General features: G+C 35.0%; 1 protein-coding gene across 1 annotated transcript in view; it reads right to left on the reverse strand.

Moving 5' to 3' along the window:
- TBC1D32 (TBC1 domain family member 32) overlaps nt 1-20,397 on the reverse strand; it is a 242,268-nt gene that overhangs the window by 192,809 nt on the left and 29,062 nt on the right. The window contains exons 7-15 of the mRNA XM_059400634.1: nt 19,077-19,155; nt 18,868-18,971; nt 18,715-18,776; nt 17,988-18,132; nt 15,411-15,470; nt 12,161-12,251; nt 7,908-8,048; nt 5,149-5,241; nt 2,845-2,987 (exon numbers count right to left, since the gene is read on the reverse strand). Of these exons, the coding sequence (XP_059256617.1) occupies nt 2,845-2,987; nt 5,149-5,241; nt 7,908-8,048; nt 12,161-12,251; nt 15,411-15,470; nt 17,988-18,132; nt 18,715-18,776; nt 18,868-18,971; nt 19,077-19,155 (918 nt within the window). The remainder of the gene's footprint in view (nt 1-2,844; nt 2,988-5,148; nt 5,242-7,907; nt 8,049-12,160; nt 12,252-15,410; nt 15,471-17,987; nt 18,133-18,714; nt 18,777-18,867; nt 18,972-19,076; nt 19,156-20,397) is intronic.

Here is a 20,397-nt window from a genome sequence, read left to right on the forward strand (position 1 = left end):
TATCATCAAAGCCATCTATGAAAAACCAACCGCAAATATCATTCTCAATGGAGAAAAACTGAAAGCTTTTCCGCTAAGGTCAGGAACACGGCAGGGGTGTCCATTATCACCACTGCTATTCAACATAGTACTAGAAGTCCTAGCCTCAGCAATCAGACAACAAAAGGAAATTAAAGGCATCCAAATCGGCAAAGAAGATGTCAAATTATCACTCTTCGCAGATGATATGATCCTATATGTGGAAAACCCAAAAGACTCCACTCCAAAACTGCTAGAACTTGTACAGGAATTCAGTAAAGTGTCAGGATATAAAATCAATGCACAGAAATCAGTTGCATTTCTCTACACCAACAACAAGACAGAAGAAAGAGAAATTAAGGAGTCAGTCCCATTTACAATTGCACCTAAAACCATAAAATACCTAGGAATAAACCTAACCAAAGAGGCACAGAATCTATACTCAGAAAACTATAAAGTACTCATGAAAGAAATTGAGGAAGACACAAAGAAATGGAAAAATGTTCCATGCTCCTGGATTGGAAGAATAAATATTGTGAAAATGTCTATGCTACCTAAAGCAATCTACACATTTAATGCAATTCCTATCAAAGTACCATCCATCTTTTTCAAAGAAATGGAACAAATAATGCTAAAATTTATATGGAACCAGAAAAGACCTCGAATAGCCAAAGGGATATTGAAAAAGAAAGCCAACGTTGGTGGCATCACAATTCCAGATTTCAAGCTCTATTACAAAGCTGTCATCATCAAGACAGCATGGTACTGGCACAAAAACAGACACATAGATCAATGGAACAGAATAGAGAGCCCAGAAATAGACCCTCAACTCTACAGTCAACTAATCTTCGACAAAGCATGAAAGAATGTCCAATGGAAAAAAGACAGCCTCTTCAATAAATGGTGCTGGGAAAATTGGACAGCCACATGCAGAAAAATGAAATTGGACCATTTCCTTACACCACACACGAAAACAGACTCAAAATGGATCAAGGACCTCAATGTGCGAAAGGAATCCATCAAACTCCTTGAGGAGAACACAGGCAGCAACCTCTTCGACCTCAGCCGCAGCAACATCTTCCTAGGAACATCGCCAAAGGCAAGGGAAGCAAGGGCAGAAATGAACTATTGGGATTTCATCAAGATCAAAAGCTTTTGCACAGCAAAGGAAACAGTTAACAAAATCAAAAGACAACTGACAGAATGGGAGAAGATATTTGCAAACGACATATCAGATAAAGGACTAGTGTCCAAAATCTATAAAGAACTTAGCAAACTCAACACCCAAAGAACAAATAATCCAATCAAGAAATGGGCAAAGGACATGAACAGACATTTCTGCAAAGAAGACATCCAGATGGCCAACAGACACATGAAAAAGTGCTCCATATCACTCGGCATCAGGGAAATACAAATCAAAACCACAATGAGATATCACCTCACACCAGTCAGAATGGCTAAAATCAACAAGTCAGGAAATGACAAATGCTGGCAAGGATGCAGAGAAAAGGGAACCCTCCTACACTGTTGGTGGGAATGCAAGCTGGTGCAGCCACTCTGGAAAACAGCATGGAGGTTCCTCAAAATGTTGAAAATAGAACTGCCCTATGACCCAGCAATTGCACTACTGGGTATTTACCCTAAAGACACAAACGTAGTGATCCAAAGGGGCATGTGCACCCGAATGTTTATAGCAGCAATGTCCACAATAGCCAAACTATGGAAAGAACCTAGATGTCCATCAACAGATGAATGGATCAAGAAGATGTGGTATATATACACAATGGAATACTATGCAGCCATCAAAAGAAATGAAATCTTGTCATTTGCGACAACATGGGTGGAACTAGAGCGTATCATGCTTACTGAAATAAGTCAAGCAGAGAAAGACAACTATCATATGATCTCCCTGATATGAGGAAGTGGTGATGCAACATGGGGGCTTAAGTGGGTAGAAGAAGAATCAATGAAACAAGATGGAATTGGGAGGGAGACAAACCATAAGTGACTCTTAATCTCATAAAACAAACTGAGGGTTGCTGAGTGAAGGGGGGTTGGGAGAAAGGGGGTGGGATTATGGTCATTGGGGAGGGTGTGTGCTTTGGTGAGTGCTGTGAAGTGTGTAAACCTGGTGATACACAGACCTGTACCCCTGAGGATAAAAATATATGTTTATAAAAAAAAATAAATTAAAAAAAAAAAAGACTCTTAATCTCACAAAACAAACTGAGGGTTGCTAGGGTCGGGGGAGGGTGGTTGGGTATGGACTTTCGGGAAGGTATGTGCTATGGTGAGTGCTGTGAAGTATGTAAACCTGGCGATTCACAGACCTGTACCCCTGGAGCTAATAATATATTATATGTTAATAAAAAATTTAAAATAATTAAAAAATAAAAAATCCCATTCTGAACATATGTATTCTTTTTTCTAAAAAACTAGTTCTTCACATAAAACAGAGCTGAATTCAGAAAAATAATGTAAAGGCTATAAAATTGCTATTAAAACAAAGAATAAAACTCACAAGATTTATTAGATTTGCAAGACAACTACCTTAATAACTTCTCCAATCCTTATAATCATATCTAAGCCTGACTAGAAAAAACAATTATGGTATATGTATTTCCCCCCACATTGCCAATAACAAATAAATCAACTAACTACATAAACTAATATTTAACAGTAAATAAAAATCTATGTCAGCATAAAATACATTCATACATGGAAAGATGTTATAATAAATATTTCAAATACATTGAATTCAGAAATAAAGTCCCTTTGAATATTCCCTAATACCCAATTAGGAGACTCCCTTTAGTAAATACCAACCTTAGTTCCTTTCATTAAATTATGAATAGGCTGAAGAAGTGCCTCAATCACAGTGTTATTATATAAGCATTCGATTGCACATTCTTTTTGATCACACAGTATCCGAAGAACTTCAGTCACCATACTTGCAGGAGAGTAATTATCTGATAAACAAGTATTTTTAGAAATAAAAATTTTAAACATTAAGAACTTAATACATCTTATTTATGAGTAGCCATTGCCGTTCTAAAAAGATCCAACAACAAAAAATAAATAAACAAATAAAAAGAGTAACAAGGTTAAATAGTTAAAAAAAAAAATCACACAACTCAATGCCCAAAGGATGAGGTATTGTCAAATTATTACTTGAAACCTAAGGGAAGATCAATTAAGCTCAATATATCCTCAAGTTAATTTTTAAAAAGTAAACGACAAAATCTGAATGCTGAGAAACAACAGATCATTCACTGTTTCACATTAAGTCACTGATTAACAGTGAAGATGTGATTTGAAGCTAATTTACAACTTTTGTCCTCCCAGCAAACACTTACTTGTATTTGCTTTTTCTTTTTCTTAAAATAAATATTTGGGGAACCTAGGGGGCTTAGTCAATAGGCATCTGACTCTTGATTTCTGCTCAGGTCATGGTCTCAGGGTTGTGAGACAGACCTCGTGCCAGGCTCCATGCTCAGTGGGGAGTCTGCTTGAGATTTTCTCTCTCTCCTTCTGCCCCTCCCCCACAAATGTACTCTTTCTCAAATAAATACATAAATCTTTAAAAAAATATATGTATTCAAGTGTCCAGCCTAGTAGAAAACCAAAGCAAACCAAAAGGATGGCTAAAAAGGCAGAAGAGGTGAAACCTCCTTTTCTAATACACCACTATTAGTTATCACCATAAAACGGGTGAAATGAATGAGCATTGTAAAGACTTTCTTTTAAGATATATACAGGAAAACACAAATACAAATACATGTAACACAGGGAATAGTCACTAAAATAAGTAATATTTTTGGTTTTACAAACCAATATATTTTCAGGTTATTTAACCCAATCTACACACAAAATAGTACTTTACAAATCAGTAAGGAACCAAAAGTTAGCAGCTCAAGGTTGTAAGCTGTAATAGTAAAAGTAACATTAAAATTCATAATTTAGGTTATAATATTCTATAGTCCATGCACACTAAGACTTCAAGTCAATACTTGACAAAAAGAAAATGGAGAAGAAATGTTAAGTGATGTTTTTCTAACCATTTCCAGACCCTGTTTACAATGAGAGATACTACTGCTTAGCATATGGCCATTCATTCGTTCATTCATTCATTGTTTTATCTACTATTGAGTGCCTAGTATGTGACAGACACTGTGCTAAGCACTATAAACAGAATTAACACACCAAAAAAATTAAAAAACAGTCCACTGACAAATAATTACACAGAGGAACATTTTTAACAAAGGAAGCACAGTATGTTATAGGAGCATATCTCAGGAGGACCTAATATACAGGTTTATACATGGAAATGCTGTAAAGGCAGAAAGAAGTTTGAGGGCCATTGTTAAGACTAATAAGCTGTTATAACTGCATAAAAAGGCATACCGGTTAATAGATGCATATAGCATTAATATATATGGCCCAAACTAATTTTTTTCTTTGACTCACTTGAATTCTTCCCAGAAGTTTGCCAGCTTTCCTATGGTAACACGCAGGTTTAGAACACTATGAGTCTATAGATTATGGGAGCATTTTGTTATTAAATTGTTTTACTTTGTAAACTTTCACTGATATTCAAAGGAAAAAGTGTAAGTTATCTTTTAAATGTTAATATTTTAAACCTCTTTATCCAGTCAACAGTTAAAGACTAAAAGTTATTACACTGATCATGATTTGTTTTTGTTTTTGCTTTATTCTGTAATAAGAGAAGATCTGAAGTTTTAGATGTGAGCTAAAACAAGCAGACTGATCAAAACATCAGGCAAGTATAAAGCACAGAAAACACAAGAAAGAACACAATAGTACCTATCAATCAAACCTATCTTAACAGCAATTCTTAAGAACATCTTGACCTTAAGAGCAACATTAAAATTCTCAGCAAAACTGATTCTACATAAAAAGGTAGTAAATTAGGAACAACTTAAAACATCAATGAACAAAATTAAATTTCATGGATTACTTCCAGGACCAATGTAATTTGTTATGAGTAGTACTGCATCTTAGGAAACCTCTTTACCCAAGTAGGTCAGTCACCCAAAATGTCTAGACAATGGACTATTAAGTATTTTTAGATGTTTTCTATTATACTATTTAAAATAGAAGCAGAATTACCTAAATGTGCAGCTGATGTCATCTTTGGACAACTTGGTGAGTAATAGATAAGTTGGGTGAACAGAACCAGAAGATCTGTAAGGGATACTAAATCTTTGAAAAGGAAAAAAGAAAAAGATTATTTTCTAGTACATACTTACAACTTAGAACTGAGCTTCCCATCCTCCTGAGTTTTCAGAGACTATGGTAAAATTAGGGAGAAGGGAGCTGGAACCCAAGACAGAAGACTCCAGGAAAACAAATTAGACATGGGGAGTTAAAGGGTGGCAGGAACAATAATGCAGTAGGTGCTACATACACGTGCAGCTTCACCACCTATGGTGGATCCATCACTTCATATAAACCTATGACAGGAAGATCTAGGAATCTCATCAGGACCATGAGTTTTTTAGAAACGATAAAATTCAGCTTCATACACTGTTCCAGCCAGCTTATCTATATAGAACTATAGAATAGGAATCAAACTTTCCCTAGGAAATATTTTAGGCTCAATACCCAAACTGTTTCTGTTACAAATACTCAATTATGATGCTGTAAAGGAGCCACAGTTCACTTGCAAATGAACAAGTACCACGGTCTTCCAATAAGACTTTACACACCCCAAATTTTAATTTTATTCCACATGTGACAAAACAGTCTTGTAATTTTTTTCAATAATGAGCTCACTAGCCATACAAAACAGTACCAGATTTTGCCCCTGGGTTGTAATTTACCAATCCCTCCTGAAGAATCTTTTCATTACGATTCCAGTGAAAATACAGGTGAAGCTTAGAGGTAAATGTTGACTTCTGCTAATACAGTAGAACAAAGGCTCTCAAAACAGAGTTTGAGATGATCTGTGACATTTGTCAGGCCAAAAGGTTGATACTAAAAGTCAACATAAACTGCTAAATTACAGATGATAGACATATAAACTTCAGTTCAATACTTCCAATAACATCACAAGTATTTATTAATCTATTTCTGAAAAGTTCAACAATATCTATAAAATGGAAGCTCTTTTCTGGAAAGTCCATTCTCTAAGTGCTCATTATGACTAGAATTATATCACCACAGGATATATAAGAACATAAAACGGTTCTTTTTTTTTCTTTTTCTTTTTTTTTCTTTTTTTTTCTTTTTTAGCTCATAACCAGCATTAATGAGGAGAAAACCTTAAGTAAAACAACTAGAACACAGTACAACAGTGTTCAGAATGAAGATACTCCATAACAGGATTGGCAAACTACAGCAATTATGGCCTAATTACCTAAGGCTCACAAGCTAAAAATGTTTTGTTTTATACTTTTAAAGGTGTGTAAAATGTGTCAAGGGTCCCCCAAACCATACCCAAATTCAGTGATTCACTAGGAGGATTCAACCTAGAGTTGTACTCACAGCTATGATATATCACAACAAAAGATACAAAGCAAAAAGCATATGAGATAAGGTACAGTTGCAAGCATCCAAGGGTCCTCTCCCAGCGGAGTCACACAAAACACAAAATACACTTAATTCTTCCAGCAACAAGCTGTGCCAACATATCTAAAATGTTGGTTACCAAGAAGCTTCTTAGAGACTCAGTACTCAAGCTTTTTACTGGAGGCTGATGACATAAGTACCATCTGCCTAGCACATACCAGGATTCCAGACCCCCAGGAGAAAAGCGAGTATTCAGTATAAACTACACTACGTGTATAAAACATTTAGGTAGACACAGTGAACCACTCTTTTAAGTTCTGGGAAGAGAGAGAAACCCAAGTTCCCAGATGCCAGCTAGTGAAACCTTGCAAGCAGGCCTTCCTAAGGACAGCAGTCTCAGACCTGCTGTGGTAACTCTTTTACACACATGAGCACATGAATACACAAAAACACAGGATATGTAACAGAGACAGTATGTGGCCCACAAAACCAAAAATACTATTGACACATTAAAGAAAAAGTTTGCTGGCTGCTAGACCAGCTATTCCTGGTATAGCCTTAAAGTTTTAAGGGAGGCAAAAAAGTAACAGTGTGTGCTCAAGTTTGATGGGGAAAACTTTAAAAATAAGAGTTAGGGGCACCTGGGTGGCTCAGTCATGGAGCCTCTGCCTTCTGCTCTTGGGCATGACTCCAGAGTCCTGGGATCAAGCCTGGCATTGGGCTTCCTACTCAGCAGGAAGCCTGCTTCTCCCTCCCCCACTCCCCCTACTTGTGTTCACTCTCTCGCTGTGTCTCTCTGTGTCAAATAAATAAAGAAAATCTTTAAAAAAAATAAACAAGAGTTAGGGTAACATAGCAATATATTAAGTGGTACAGGGCTTTGCAGTTTATAACAGTATTCTGAAACTTCATCTTCAATCATCACAAAACTGTGTGATCTCAGTATTACCAATATTATTCTATTTTTGTAGATTTCAAAAAAAAAAAAAAAAAAAACAAGCAATGGTTAAGTAAGTTGCCCAAAAGTCACAGCCAGTTTATAAGGGAACTAGAATTTAAACAAGGTCTTCTAGTTCTGAATCCAGAGCTGGGTCATTCAGTATGTCCAGGATTTTGAAAAACAGGAAGAAATAAGAAAAGCATTAAAGCCTGGATGAATAAAAAAACTGCAATGTAGGGGGAAAGCACATACTGATAAAAGCAAATGTAATACTTCAAGGCATATAAGCCATCAGTAAACTAATAGGTTTGTCACTATGTATCCTAAAAGGAACCAGGCAAAATCTTCAAAATTTAGTAATTCATAGCACATAAACCTTACCACGATAAACATATTTGTTTTTCCTAATTGTACTTACCTTTTCTATTCTTCAGCTTTATGGGAAATAGCCATCTGCCTTGTGTATAGATCAATAACCTTCCTAAAAGGCATAGTGAGTGAATGAAATAAATATATTGTAATTCTTGTCCTGAGTAGTAGAAGGTTTTCTGTTTATTCCCTTAAAAGAAAAGCAAACAAATACATTTATTTTAATGCTATTATATTTTAGATAATACCTATCTTCGTTCCCGTCTGAACATTAAACAAGGTTGAAGTCTATAATGAAGACTCTGCTGGTGTTAAAAAGAAAAAAAAAGTTAATTAGCTTCCTTAAGATCCTATAATACCTAAATCTCTGGGGAAAAGCATTTACCACAAAATTTAGACTCAATAAAGTGTAAGATGCATACAGTATTCATTCTAAAATGGCTTAAGATTGTCAGAATTACCATGAACCCTCCTACACTGTTGGTGGGAATGCAAGCTGGTGCAGCCACTCTGGAAAACAGCATGGAGGTTCCTCAAAATGTTGAAAATAGAACTGCCCTATGACCCAGCAATTGCACTATTGGGTATTTACCCTAAAGATACAAATGTAGTGATCCAAAGGGACACATGCACCCGAATGTTTATAGCAGCAATGTCCACAATAGCCAAACTATGGAAAGAACCTAGATGTCCATCAACAGATGAATGGATCAAGAAGATGTGGTATATATACACAATGGAATACTATGCAGCCATCAAAAGAAATGAAATCTTGCCATTTGCAACAACATGGATGGAACTAGAGCGTATCATGCTTAGCGAAATAAGTCAAGCAGAGAAAGACAACTATCATATGATCTCCCTGATATGAGGAAGTGGTGATGCAACATGGAGGCTTAAGTGGGTAGAAGAAGAATAAATGAAACAAGATGGGATTGGGAGGGAGACAAACCATAAGTGACTCTTAATCTCACAAAACAAACTGAGGGTTGCCGGGGGGAGGGGGTTTGGGAGAAGGGGTTGGGATTATGGACATTGGGGAGGGTATGTGATTTGGTGAGTGCTGTGAAGTGTGTAAACCTGGTGATTCACAGACCTGTACCCCTGGGGATAAAAATATATGTTTATAAAAATAAAAAATTAAAAAAAAAAAAAAAAAAGAGAAACTTCAAGTTAAGGGAGGAAGTCAATAGAAAATATTACTGTTTAATTCTATCAAGTTTATATTATAAAAAAACTGTATTTATAACCATGTTAGTAAATGAAATTAGAATCTGTAAAATACATACACCTAATATATATCATTCATCCATACATTCAAGATCTACTGAGTACCTGTTTAAGACCTTGAACTACTTGCTGGTGTCAAAAACCAGTAAGCAGCATGAAATTGGGCTTCTAATTCAGAGTATGGCAGTCGTGTATGACCAGAACTTGAGGAGGCCAGTGGTAGAGACAAGAGGCTAGAGGGTAACGGGCAGATCACAGAGGACTAAGCTGCAGAAGGAAAATGAATTTTATTATAGAGGCGACTGAAAAGATATTAAAGGATTGTAAGCATGAAAGTAATCAAATATGCATGTGAAAAACCCTGCGAGTAGCATAAAAAGTAGATGGGAGAAGGTAAAGGTCTGAAATGAGAATAAAAAAATCACGAGCGAAAGCATCAGCAACAAGAACAGAAAAGGGCAGACAAATAAATATTTAGGAAAATTAAGTCAACAGGCCTTAGATAGGACTACATGGGGACCGTGAGAAAATAAGAAAATTCTCAAGTTCCTACCTCAGCATCTGGATACATAGTGAATGTTTATTCTATTTAAGTAATTTTAAAGGAGAAAGGAGGAAGAAACCAGTCTACATATAGAATAAAGTAATTTCAATCCTTGATATTTCAATATTAAAGTACCATGGAGCACCCAGATAGATATTCTAAGTATGATATGGGTATATGGATCTGGAATTCAGTAAAGTGGCAGACTTAAATATTTCAGAGTCACCATACAGTATTTGAAACCATGAAAGTAAACGGGCTGCCACAAGAGAGAACGGATAGACTAAGATGAGAAGAAAAGGGCAAAACCCTTGTTGAGTACATACTACAAAGAAAAGAGCCTTTCCAGTGTAATGAGGATTCCTCACAAGAATGAGGAAATCCAAAAGAGAATGGTACCATGAAGAAGAAAGAGTAAACAGAGACAAAGGCTGTAAAATTAGGACAAGAAAGAGGGAAACTGATAATAGGAAATCCATGGACCACTAGGAATTGCCTCATTTCCACTGCTGAAAAGTAAATAGGAAGTTAAGGAATGGGGCCTGGGTGTATTTAGGATACTTAGAAGAGTTTTCACTGCAGGGAAGCAAAAAGGTAAAATACATGTGAACTGGCTCAGGTCTTTATTTAAAAGGTACATAATAAGGAGGGTCAGATGACACAAGGGAAGTACCAACAGAAAGGGAAACACAGTAACAACTGAAGCAATATCCTAGTTCTAAAACAGAAACAAAACCCAAAGAATGCCATATAGGAACAGAAACAAGAACAAAATTATCAATCTAGAAAGTAATACCTCTTCAGTGCAATCCAAAGAAAAGGGACATTGGTAAGGGCATACAAACATGCACTTGTATGCTCAGAAGCAGGAAATTTGGGGAATTCGTATCTGCCAAGTTCCCCTTTTTTTAGTACAGTAGGATGCAAAGTCTCCCGCTGAGAGAAAAATGGGCCAGGGCAAAGCAGAGCCCTTAATAAGACTGGTGAAAGCTTCTAATAGCTATTGTGGAAACTGAAGAAAGAATATCTAAGAACATCTAAGAAAGAGGGGCGCCTGGGTGGCTCAGTGGGTTAAAACCTCTGCCTTCGGCTCAGGTCGTGATCCTAGGATCCTGGGATCGAGCCCCGTGTCGGGCTCTCTGCTCAGCAGGGAGCCTGCTTCCTAGTCTCTCTCTGCTTGCCTCTCTGCCTACCTGTGATCTCTGTCTGTCAAATAAATAAATAAAATCTTTAAAAAAAAGAAAAAAAAGGATATCTAAGAAAGAGTATCTAAGAGGACACAGTTGCTATAGTTAGAAAACTATGCATGCCCACTAGATGCCGGGGTGGCTCAGTTGATTAAACATCTGCCTTCTGCTCATGGTTCTGGGACTGAGCCCCACCTCAGGCTCCCTGCTCAGTGGGGAGTCTGCTTCTCCCTCTCCCTCTTGCTCTCCCTCTGTGCTTTCTCCCTCAAATAAATAAATTTTTTTTTAAAGTAAATATCCCCATTAAGTATATAACAAATGCTCTCTGCTCAATTTCCTGAAAACCAGGGAGAATGGAAGACTGAACTGATCTAAAGACAAGAAACTGCAGACAGGAAATTCTGAAATGAAAGAGAAAGAGCAAGGATTCTGAAAGAAATAGCAAAAAGGAAGAAAAAATAAATAAAAAGCATGAAGCATGCCAAGTCTTCACTAGATAGGGAAGAGAGCAAAGCCATGATGTCCTAGTAGAATGGTGGTCAGAAAAAAAAAGAACTATATATAACATTTTAATATCAAGAAATTTTAAAAACCCATAAATTTATAAAGGAGATAGTTTATGTAAACTTCTCCTTTTCCTCCTCTTGAATAAATTCTGGCTTCTGTACTTCCCCCTTTACTATACAACACTAGTTTTTGAAACTCACTTATTATTGGTCTTTCACCATTTTTCTTGCTGAGTTAAAGAATTTACCCAAGGATAAAAAAAATAAGACCTTCATATTCTCAGAGAACTTACAAAAGAGAATTCAAAAAGATTAACAAAAGTGTATAAAACACTTGTATGTAGCAGAATCTGACTACAACAGAAGATCTACTCTAATTATTCCTAGGATTTAATAAAGTGATTAAGGCCAGATTATGAAACATCTAGGGTATTTTAGCTCAGAAAGAGGACAGGCAGCCAGGAATCACAGGGTGGGGTATCCAGTAATAAAACAATATGTTACAGAAATGTTCCTCCTCTTTCTAAAATGCATATAAAGGACAATTAAATGACTAATATACCAGAGGAAAGAATAAGAAGCTTAGTATTGCAATATAACAGACTAGGACAGATACTCTAGTATAAACTTAAGAGCTGCATATGTAAGAATCTATATGCTAATGCATTAATTTCAAATGTACAGCTGTTATTAAAGTCATGCTGTATCTTTTAAAATTTGTGAAAATATTTTACATTAGCAGAAGTGATCTAATTTACCATGCTACTGAACATTAAAAAGTGAGTTACTAAAGGTATCATCTTTAAAAGTATGTAACGGAGGAAACAATACTTACCACAATGCTTTGAATGACCCAAAATCTCACCAGCTTTCATGGCTTCACACAACTCAAAGTACTGAACACACTGCTGAACTGCTGTAGTTATCTAATAAAATAATAACTTATTAATTCTAGAAATTTACAGCCCCCAAGCTCAAGCAGTTAAAAAAAAAAAGTTAGTTAAGGTTCTAAAAATATGCTGGAAAAAATATTTAACAAAAATATTTAAAATAATACCTTTCCAGGCCACTGAAGCTCAGGATCCCAGTTATATTTTAATTATGGCATCATTCTGGGAAACACCACAAAAACATGTGGACCAACAATATTGCTATATTGTCAGTGTCAATGGATAAAAATAGATTCATACTTCTACTTTATAGTGAAAGATGCAAAAAATTCTGTGACCATGACTTTAGGAACTCTTGCCAATATCCCCAGTTCACTTGCCTTAGAGTCTTTTCTTCCTATCTAGCCAACAGAATATGAACTAGATCAAGCCTTCTGTTCCCTATGGAGCATTCCTTTATATATTCAGTAGAGGCAAGTATCAAAAAGATTTGTGTCTGTGTGAGTGTATAAATTTTAAAGTATACATGGCCCAACTTTTGAAAAGAAACATTGGGAAAAATGAATACAAACTCTATCCCCACTTTTCATAAGTGAAGATCAGATTTTGTGCATGTATAGTGGAAATTTTATGACCATTCCAAGCATTTGTCTTTTGCTTTATAGGAGTTCCTCACACGAACGTTAATGACAGCAGTATGTTTGGCACAATGATCTGCTAAATCATTTCTTCTATCATCTCCCTCATACCTTCAGCATTTTCTGCAACTGTTGAATGTCTGCACTGTCCTGTAGAATGGCTACTAGCTCTATGTGGCTACTAAAATCTTGTAATTAGGGAAATTGAGGGAAGTGGGCATTTTTGAACTTTCTTTCATTGTCATTTAAAATTAATACATAGTTAGTGGCTACTCTGCAATCTATTACGTTTATGTAATAATACATTTACAAAATTTCAAGTAGGATAGCATTAGGGAAGACAATGTATGTATGTGCTGTCAATTTTTTTTAAGATTTTATTTATTTATTTATTTACTCACTTACTTAACGTATTTGAGAGAGAGCCTATACACAAGCATAGAGTGGAGGAGCAGAGGGAGAAGCAGACTCCCTGCTGAGCAGGTAGCCCAATGTGGGTCTCCATTCCCAGGACCCTGAGATCATGACCTGAGCCGAAGGCAGAGGCTTAACTGACTGAGCCACCCACATGCCCCCTGCATTGTCAACTTAAGAGCTGAGAAAGCTGAGAGCTTTATTTTCATAGCATTGTAAAGTCATGAGGTAGCTGAAATATGTCTATCAGCATATTTAAATTATTATTTTAACAACTTCATTCTTTGTCCTATATACCCTTAAGGGAATGGCTTCTGAAATGGCTTTATGTAGTGTATTTCCTTTTTCTTGCCCTCTCAAAGTCATTTAAAAAAATACTGACAACTAGAATTTAACTTTCCTCTTGGTTTTGCACATACCCGTTTTTTTTTTAACTTCCCTCTTCTGCCCTCCCTCCATCTTAGGAGTTAGCAATTAAGAGTACCTGAGTTGCCATCCCTCCTCTATGATATGAACTTACATATTTTTTAAGTTTAGGAAAGCTTTTTAAGAGAAAATGAGGTTTAAGTTGAAATCTCAAGCAAGTTTGACCCAATACGTACAGGAAATATTTGATATAAAGTTCTTTATAATAAAATAACTATTTTCAGATTGATTATTGTATAATTAATTCTTAAAAATCTGTTATTTTAAAAAATAATCTATCAGAAACCTTTGCAATACTTCCACCTGGGCCCCTGCAATAGCAACAATGAAATAAATAGTTGTAGGACAAACCATGGAAAGGGTGAATCATTGATGTTTCTCTTCCTTTCCTCTATTTTGACAAGATCAGTCTATATTCATATGGCAAAAATCTTCATTTAAAATAGGAATGGGAGGGGGAAATGGGATGTAGAAGGAATTTATTTCAATTCACTAAACATTTTTAAACACTACTTTTTTAGGATTTATCTGAGAGACAGAAAAAGAGCATCTGTATAGGTAGGGGGAAGGGAGATGGGGAGAGAGAAAGAATCTCCAACAGACTCCCTGCTGAGTTTGGAGCTTCCCTCTGTTACAGAGCATGACCTGAGCCCAAGAGTCATTTGCTGTACTGACTGAGCCACCCAGGCGCCCCCAAACAGGTACCACTTCTGCTATAAATCCCCACCCCATTCTTAAGCATTCCTCTCTTCTCCTTTCTGAAATTCAATGCTCTTGATTCTCAAACAAACACAAAAAATTGTTCTTTCATTATATGCTACACTCACCCAGAAGTTCACAACTCCAGAAATATTTCCCTTGCCCTTTAAATTGAAGATTCTAGCTACAAAAATCATACTTATTATTTCAAAGTCACATTGGTTAGAAAAATACTTTAATAAATTTCACATTTTATATTTGTCAATTATTATCATATTTGATTGCTTTTTGATTCCTTTCAATGCCTTTACACACTATTCTATGAATAGCAATAAACATAGAAAATTTTGCTAATGTATTTTACTCTATTAGTTTATATTTAATATAACTTGAATTAATTTTTTTTTTTTTTTTTTTTTTTTAAAGATTTTATTTATTTATCAGAGAGAGAGAGGGAGAGAGTGAGCACAGGCAGACAGAGAGGCAGGCAGAGGCAGAGGGAGAAGCAGGCTCCCTGCGGAGCAAGGAGCCCGATGTGGGACTCGATCCCAGGACGCTGGGATCATGACCTGAGCCGAAGGCAGCTGCTTAACCAACTGAGCCACCCAGGCGCCCCTAACTTGAATTAATTTTTGTAAATGCAAAAGCACTTATCATTCTGAGTTTTTCATACAACTTTCAGTCAAAAGCATGGGTATATTTTATAGAACTAACTCCCCTACAAATAACTGACCTGAATTAAGTTACTATACTTAAAAATAAGGCTCATCTCAAACTAACTTATTACATCTCAATTTACTATGTAGCTATGGATTTCCTAATTGTTATCCTGACTATAATTTAAGTCTCTACTTTTATCCTTTTATGTTTCACAGAATGCTAGTTTTAAAAATCCCATAAAAGGGGGATTGCCTCATCAACCAAGATTAATTATCACTCAACTTTGCACATTTAACTTATTACATCGTATATCTTTGTGTGATATTATTTCTCAACATAAGGACAGAAACAGACTTACCAGGGATTTATATTTCTTTTCAAGAAGTCTCAGTACTGTAGTTCTGCTATAAGATGCATGCTAAAATTAGGAGAAAATGATAAATTTAATATTCAAGTTATACCAAAGTCTATTTTTCCTGCATCATTTCTAATAACATAAATTACCAACAACAGTTTTAAATTACTGTAATCAGTACAAAGCAGATTTTTCTATGTACAGTAGATTATGAGCAGAGTAATCACAAGAATGCAAATGATATGAAAAAACTATGGATCATTTATTGACAGACCAGCAGAAAAAATACTCTATCCCTCAATTGCAACCAGTTTCTGTGCTAAGTTATTTTAAAACCACTATCAACACCCAAATCTGAAGGAAAGATAGAAAAGCTGGGGTGGGGAAGATCACATCCCTCCAAATAAAAAGGATACTCTACTATCTACATATGTAGAACTCATACTATATCTACATATAAGCATGAAATGCTCTGAAGTACAGTATCTTAATCATTTTCTGACAATCATATATTTTTAAGTAATTCAAAGTACCGAAAAATAGTTTTCTCCTTAAGGCTAAACAATAGAATTAAAAATTGCTTTTTATGCATTGCATAAAGGGGAGACTATACATAAATATTACTGAATATATTAGATATCATGTGTTTTCAATGCAGCTTCTTCATTTTACCTAGTAAAAACTATCAAACAGTATTATAGTTGATAAAAACTATCAGAATTCTGGGAAATAGAGTTTAACTAAATGGGGAGTGGTTAATTGAGATTTAACAGAAACCGTGTGTTTTAACCCTAGTGGCTTAAAATGTTTTTAAAAATGATTAATCCTTTTTTCAGCTTTAAAAGAGAAATGTTAACCAACAATCCAACTTTTGACCATGTTCTGAAAGGAAATCCTCATAGGGCATACCGTTAGACCAGTCACTATACTATATCCCTCAAGCCAACTTCAGCTGCCACCTGACTTGGTACGTGAAATTTTACCCAACAGTCATATCCATTCATTTATATATTATCTATGGATGCTTTAGGCTTACAACAGAATTGAGAGGATGCAGAGACAGTAGAGCCCACAAAACCAAAAATTTACTGTATGGCCCTTTAGAAAGTCAGCCAGCCTCTCACTTATATGAGTATAGGATAATGTGATGAATTTTCATTAATACTAGAATACACTAAGGAGCTAACTTTTTTTTAAGGAATTTTCTGTTGGTTACGTGATCTGCTGCATACTCTTGAAAATCACGTACTAACAATAAAAAAGATTAAGTAAAAAAATTATAAACAGAATAGGATTTGTTTTTCTTTTAAAGATTTTATTTATTTGAAGATTTTATTTATTTGTCAGAGAGAGAGCGCACAAGCAGGGGGAGTGGCAGGCAGAGGGAGAAGTAGGCTCCCCACTGAGCAAGGAGCCCAAAATGGGGCTCAATCCCAAAACTCTGAGCTGAAGGCAGACACTTAAATAACTAAGCCACCCACGTGTTCCAACATAATAGGATTTATTAAATATCTAAACCAATAAATTTGTAAGTGCATATAATATAACTACATAACCAAAATAGTTATATCTGTGTTGTAGAAATTTAATTTGCACTTTTACTTATTTCACATGTTTTCTACAAATATATGATTTGATACTTAAAAATTAAAAACAAAATGTCAGATGTAACAAAGGGTTCAAGTTAATTAAATTGAGCAAACACTTACCAACCATAAACATAAACAGCCCAGGTAAGGGCTAAACCCTGAACAAAACTAGGTTTTGGTTAATTAGGCATTACTATACAGTTTAGATAACAAAAGGCAAAATAAAAATAAAAATAAGCCATTAACCAGGTAATGACCAAACTGTGCCAAGCAGTAAATAACCATGTTGCCGCTCTGCATGGCAAGTCACGCCCCCACTTTCCACCCCACAGCAACAAATAGATAATGCCTAGCAGACCAGTTTTTGAGGGACAAACATAGGAGAATAATAAGCCAACACTGCAGCTACTATGACACAGACCACTCTTACTCCACAGCAGATGAGGGAGGTAACAGCATAAGGATCTCTTTTACTTTTAAATTAGTTTGAGTTCCAGAACAGTAATGAGCTCCCCTGGAAATCACTGGCATTCGGACATTAAACATTTTCCAAACTATATGCTCAGGAGGAAGCAAATGAAAGGGTATTTTCAGACATACATCCTAAGTCAGAGAAAAATGAACACTGAATTCATGTTATACCATATCTGCTTTAAAAACCTGAAGCTTTTAAACTAAAAAAGACTAGATTTTGGATAGATCATTCAGGTTACTAGACTCAAATAAATTATCATTTAAAATTCTATTGTGGCTCTGTCACTTACTAGGTGAACAATCTTGAGTAAGTTACTTCTCCATGCCTCAGCTGCCACATCAGTAAAATGGGGTAATAATACCATTTATCTCATAGATTTTTGTAAGATTTAAATGAGTTACCTTTGTAAAAGTGATTAGAACTCTCAGCACACTGTAAAAACTGGAATGTTAGCTATTCTTTGTAACAATACAGCAATGCACTGAAAAGTATAAAAACATTCCATTTTTTTCTTACCATCCACTTTTTGAACCATACAGCCTTGGTATCAACCAATGCAAAAAAGTAAACTGGATCCAAAATCTTTTGTGTTACAAGATGGCTCTGATCATGTTTAACTGATAATAAGGACAAAGTATTTTCCACAATTTCTTCCATATACCTTGAAGTTTGGGAATGAGACAGTTTTAGAAAACAACAAATGCTATAACACATATACACATAGTACCAGTGATATATATTATATTTATGGAATAACAAAGTGAAAATTTTTAGAAACAACTTTTTTTTGTTTCAGCTAATGGTAGAGGTGGGATTCACACCCAATTTCCTCCTGCTTTTTATAAAACATATGTTCTTTCTACTCCAACATTGGCTCTCCAAACATAACTTTCCTCTTTAGACATACAGTTGCTCTTACAACCTTATTAAAAAATTTTAGAACTGAATGGAAAAGTTTAAAAAACACTTAAGGAACTTGTCCAAAGTAGCAAAGACCAACAGTAAAAGAACTGGAGGTTATAACAACCTCATTTTGCTTTCTTGTGATAAATAAATGGTATAAAATGATATTTGCACAGAGCCATTCATGTAGGAAAGCACAAAACATGAAAAGCTAAGTAAACTTATGAATCCCTTCCCAAAAATGTAAGTCAATTAAGACTGTCTCTATTCTTTCTCCTTGTAATGTACGCAGGACAGTAACACCCCTATATTTTATATTGGCATAAATTGGAGGACTTACTTTTCTGGGTGACGAATCCAGAAAGATGGAGCCTCTTTCTGATACTCATTTAGAAGACGAACCTGAAAAGCAGTGCATAACAGTTCTCAAAAATTAGAAATCTTAAATATAGAACTGCTTAAATTTTTAAAAAAGCATATAGCAAGTGAATACCTTTTTAAGTAAGCAGATCACATTAGGATTACTTGTATCTATACCAGTTGAGAGAGTAGGAATATGATTTTCTCTAGAAAGAAAGTGTAACTTCAAATATTTAGCTGAAAAGAAAAATTTAAAACTATGATTATCACTCATTTATAGTGTTATCTGAAAAGTTGTTTCCTATCCATTTTCTTAAGCACAAAAAATTTTAATAAACATACCTAGGCTTGTATAAATCTCCTTGGTCATATGTAATGGTGAAAGAGTAAATGTCTGTGCATAGAATTTTAAAATCCGGTCCTGTGGAAGTGAAAAGATTTGCATCAGAGATTCTTACACAAATAGAATAGAGATGAAAAAACCATTTTTCACATAGTGAAAAACTTAGAAAATAAACAGAATAACTATTCAGAAACTTGAGTACAAATGTACTTATAAACAAGAGCACAATTATGTTGGCCAGTAAAAAGTAAAATTGACCAAAACTACATGGGGGGAGAGAGAGTCAGGTTTAAGAGCTAGAGTAAGGTATAATGAGAGGGTATCAAGGGAAAAGTAGGTGTACTGACTGGTTAAAAAGGAAAACAAACAAAAAACACTCTACTCCTTTCCAAATTCAACATTTGTTGTTTTTTTACATTGTTTACATGGGTAGTTTCAGTAAATTGACACTTAAGACTCTAATATTTTGCCTATTCCCAAGAAAAGTATTATTTAACACACTTTCCAAATTTATATTATTAAAACCCAAAGTAGAAAAAAAAAATCTAAAAGTAGAAACTATCACAACACAAATGAATTAAATGTTCATAGATGTAGCTGGAAAAGTACTTGGCACTAGTCCATACTTACAAATGATAGCTACCATTTTAATTTTGCCAACTTTAATATTATGATGAAATTAACCCTAATTGTGAAATACAATATTCCATTAAAGAAATATATATGATCTCCTCAAGTGCTCTACTCTGGGATGGGGGATGGGGGGGAAACTTTGCCTATATCAAATGTTAGCAAAATCAGAAAAAAAATGGTTACACAAATGATCAGAAATTTCTAGTAACCCAAAGGAATTCCTACTGAATAGAGGATATTAAATATTTTAGAAAGCTTATTTTTATAGTTGCAGCAATTGATAAGTATCTGCCACATTCTTCAAACATGACAGACTTCATTCAGTTACAAGCAAGAGTCCTCTAAAAGAGGAAATGAAAAAAACAGAATCAACTCAAGAATCTGGATCAAGCATAAATTCAAAATCAAAAGAATGCCATGCCTTGTTTTTCTACTCCAATATGATGGGTTCTGTTACCTTTCCCCTCCATAACAACTTTTTCCAATTTTATTAAACACTGATAACACTTTTGCTGAATAATCTATAATGTCTAAACAAAGCCACTTACATTGACCCATTAAGATATTTACTGTTTATAAAGTTGTTACATAATTTTTTAAATAATAAAAAGAAACACTTACATTGACCCATTAAGATATTTACTGTTTATAAAGTTGTTACATAATTTTTTAAATAATAAAAAGAAA

The sequence above is a fragment of the Mustela nigripes genome, chromosome 5 (genome assembly GCF_022355385.1).
Source record: "Mustela nigripes isolate SB6536 chromosome 5, MUSNIG.SB6536, whole genome shotgun sequence".
Taxonomy (NCBI): Eukaryota; Metazoa; Chordata; class Mammalia; order Carnivora; family Mustelidae; genus Mustela; species Mustela nigripes.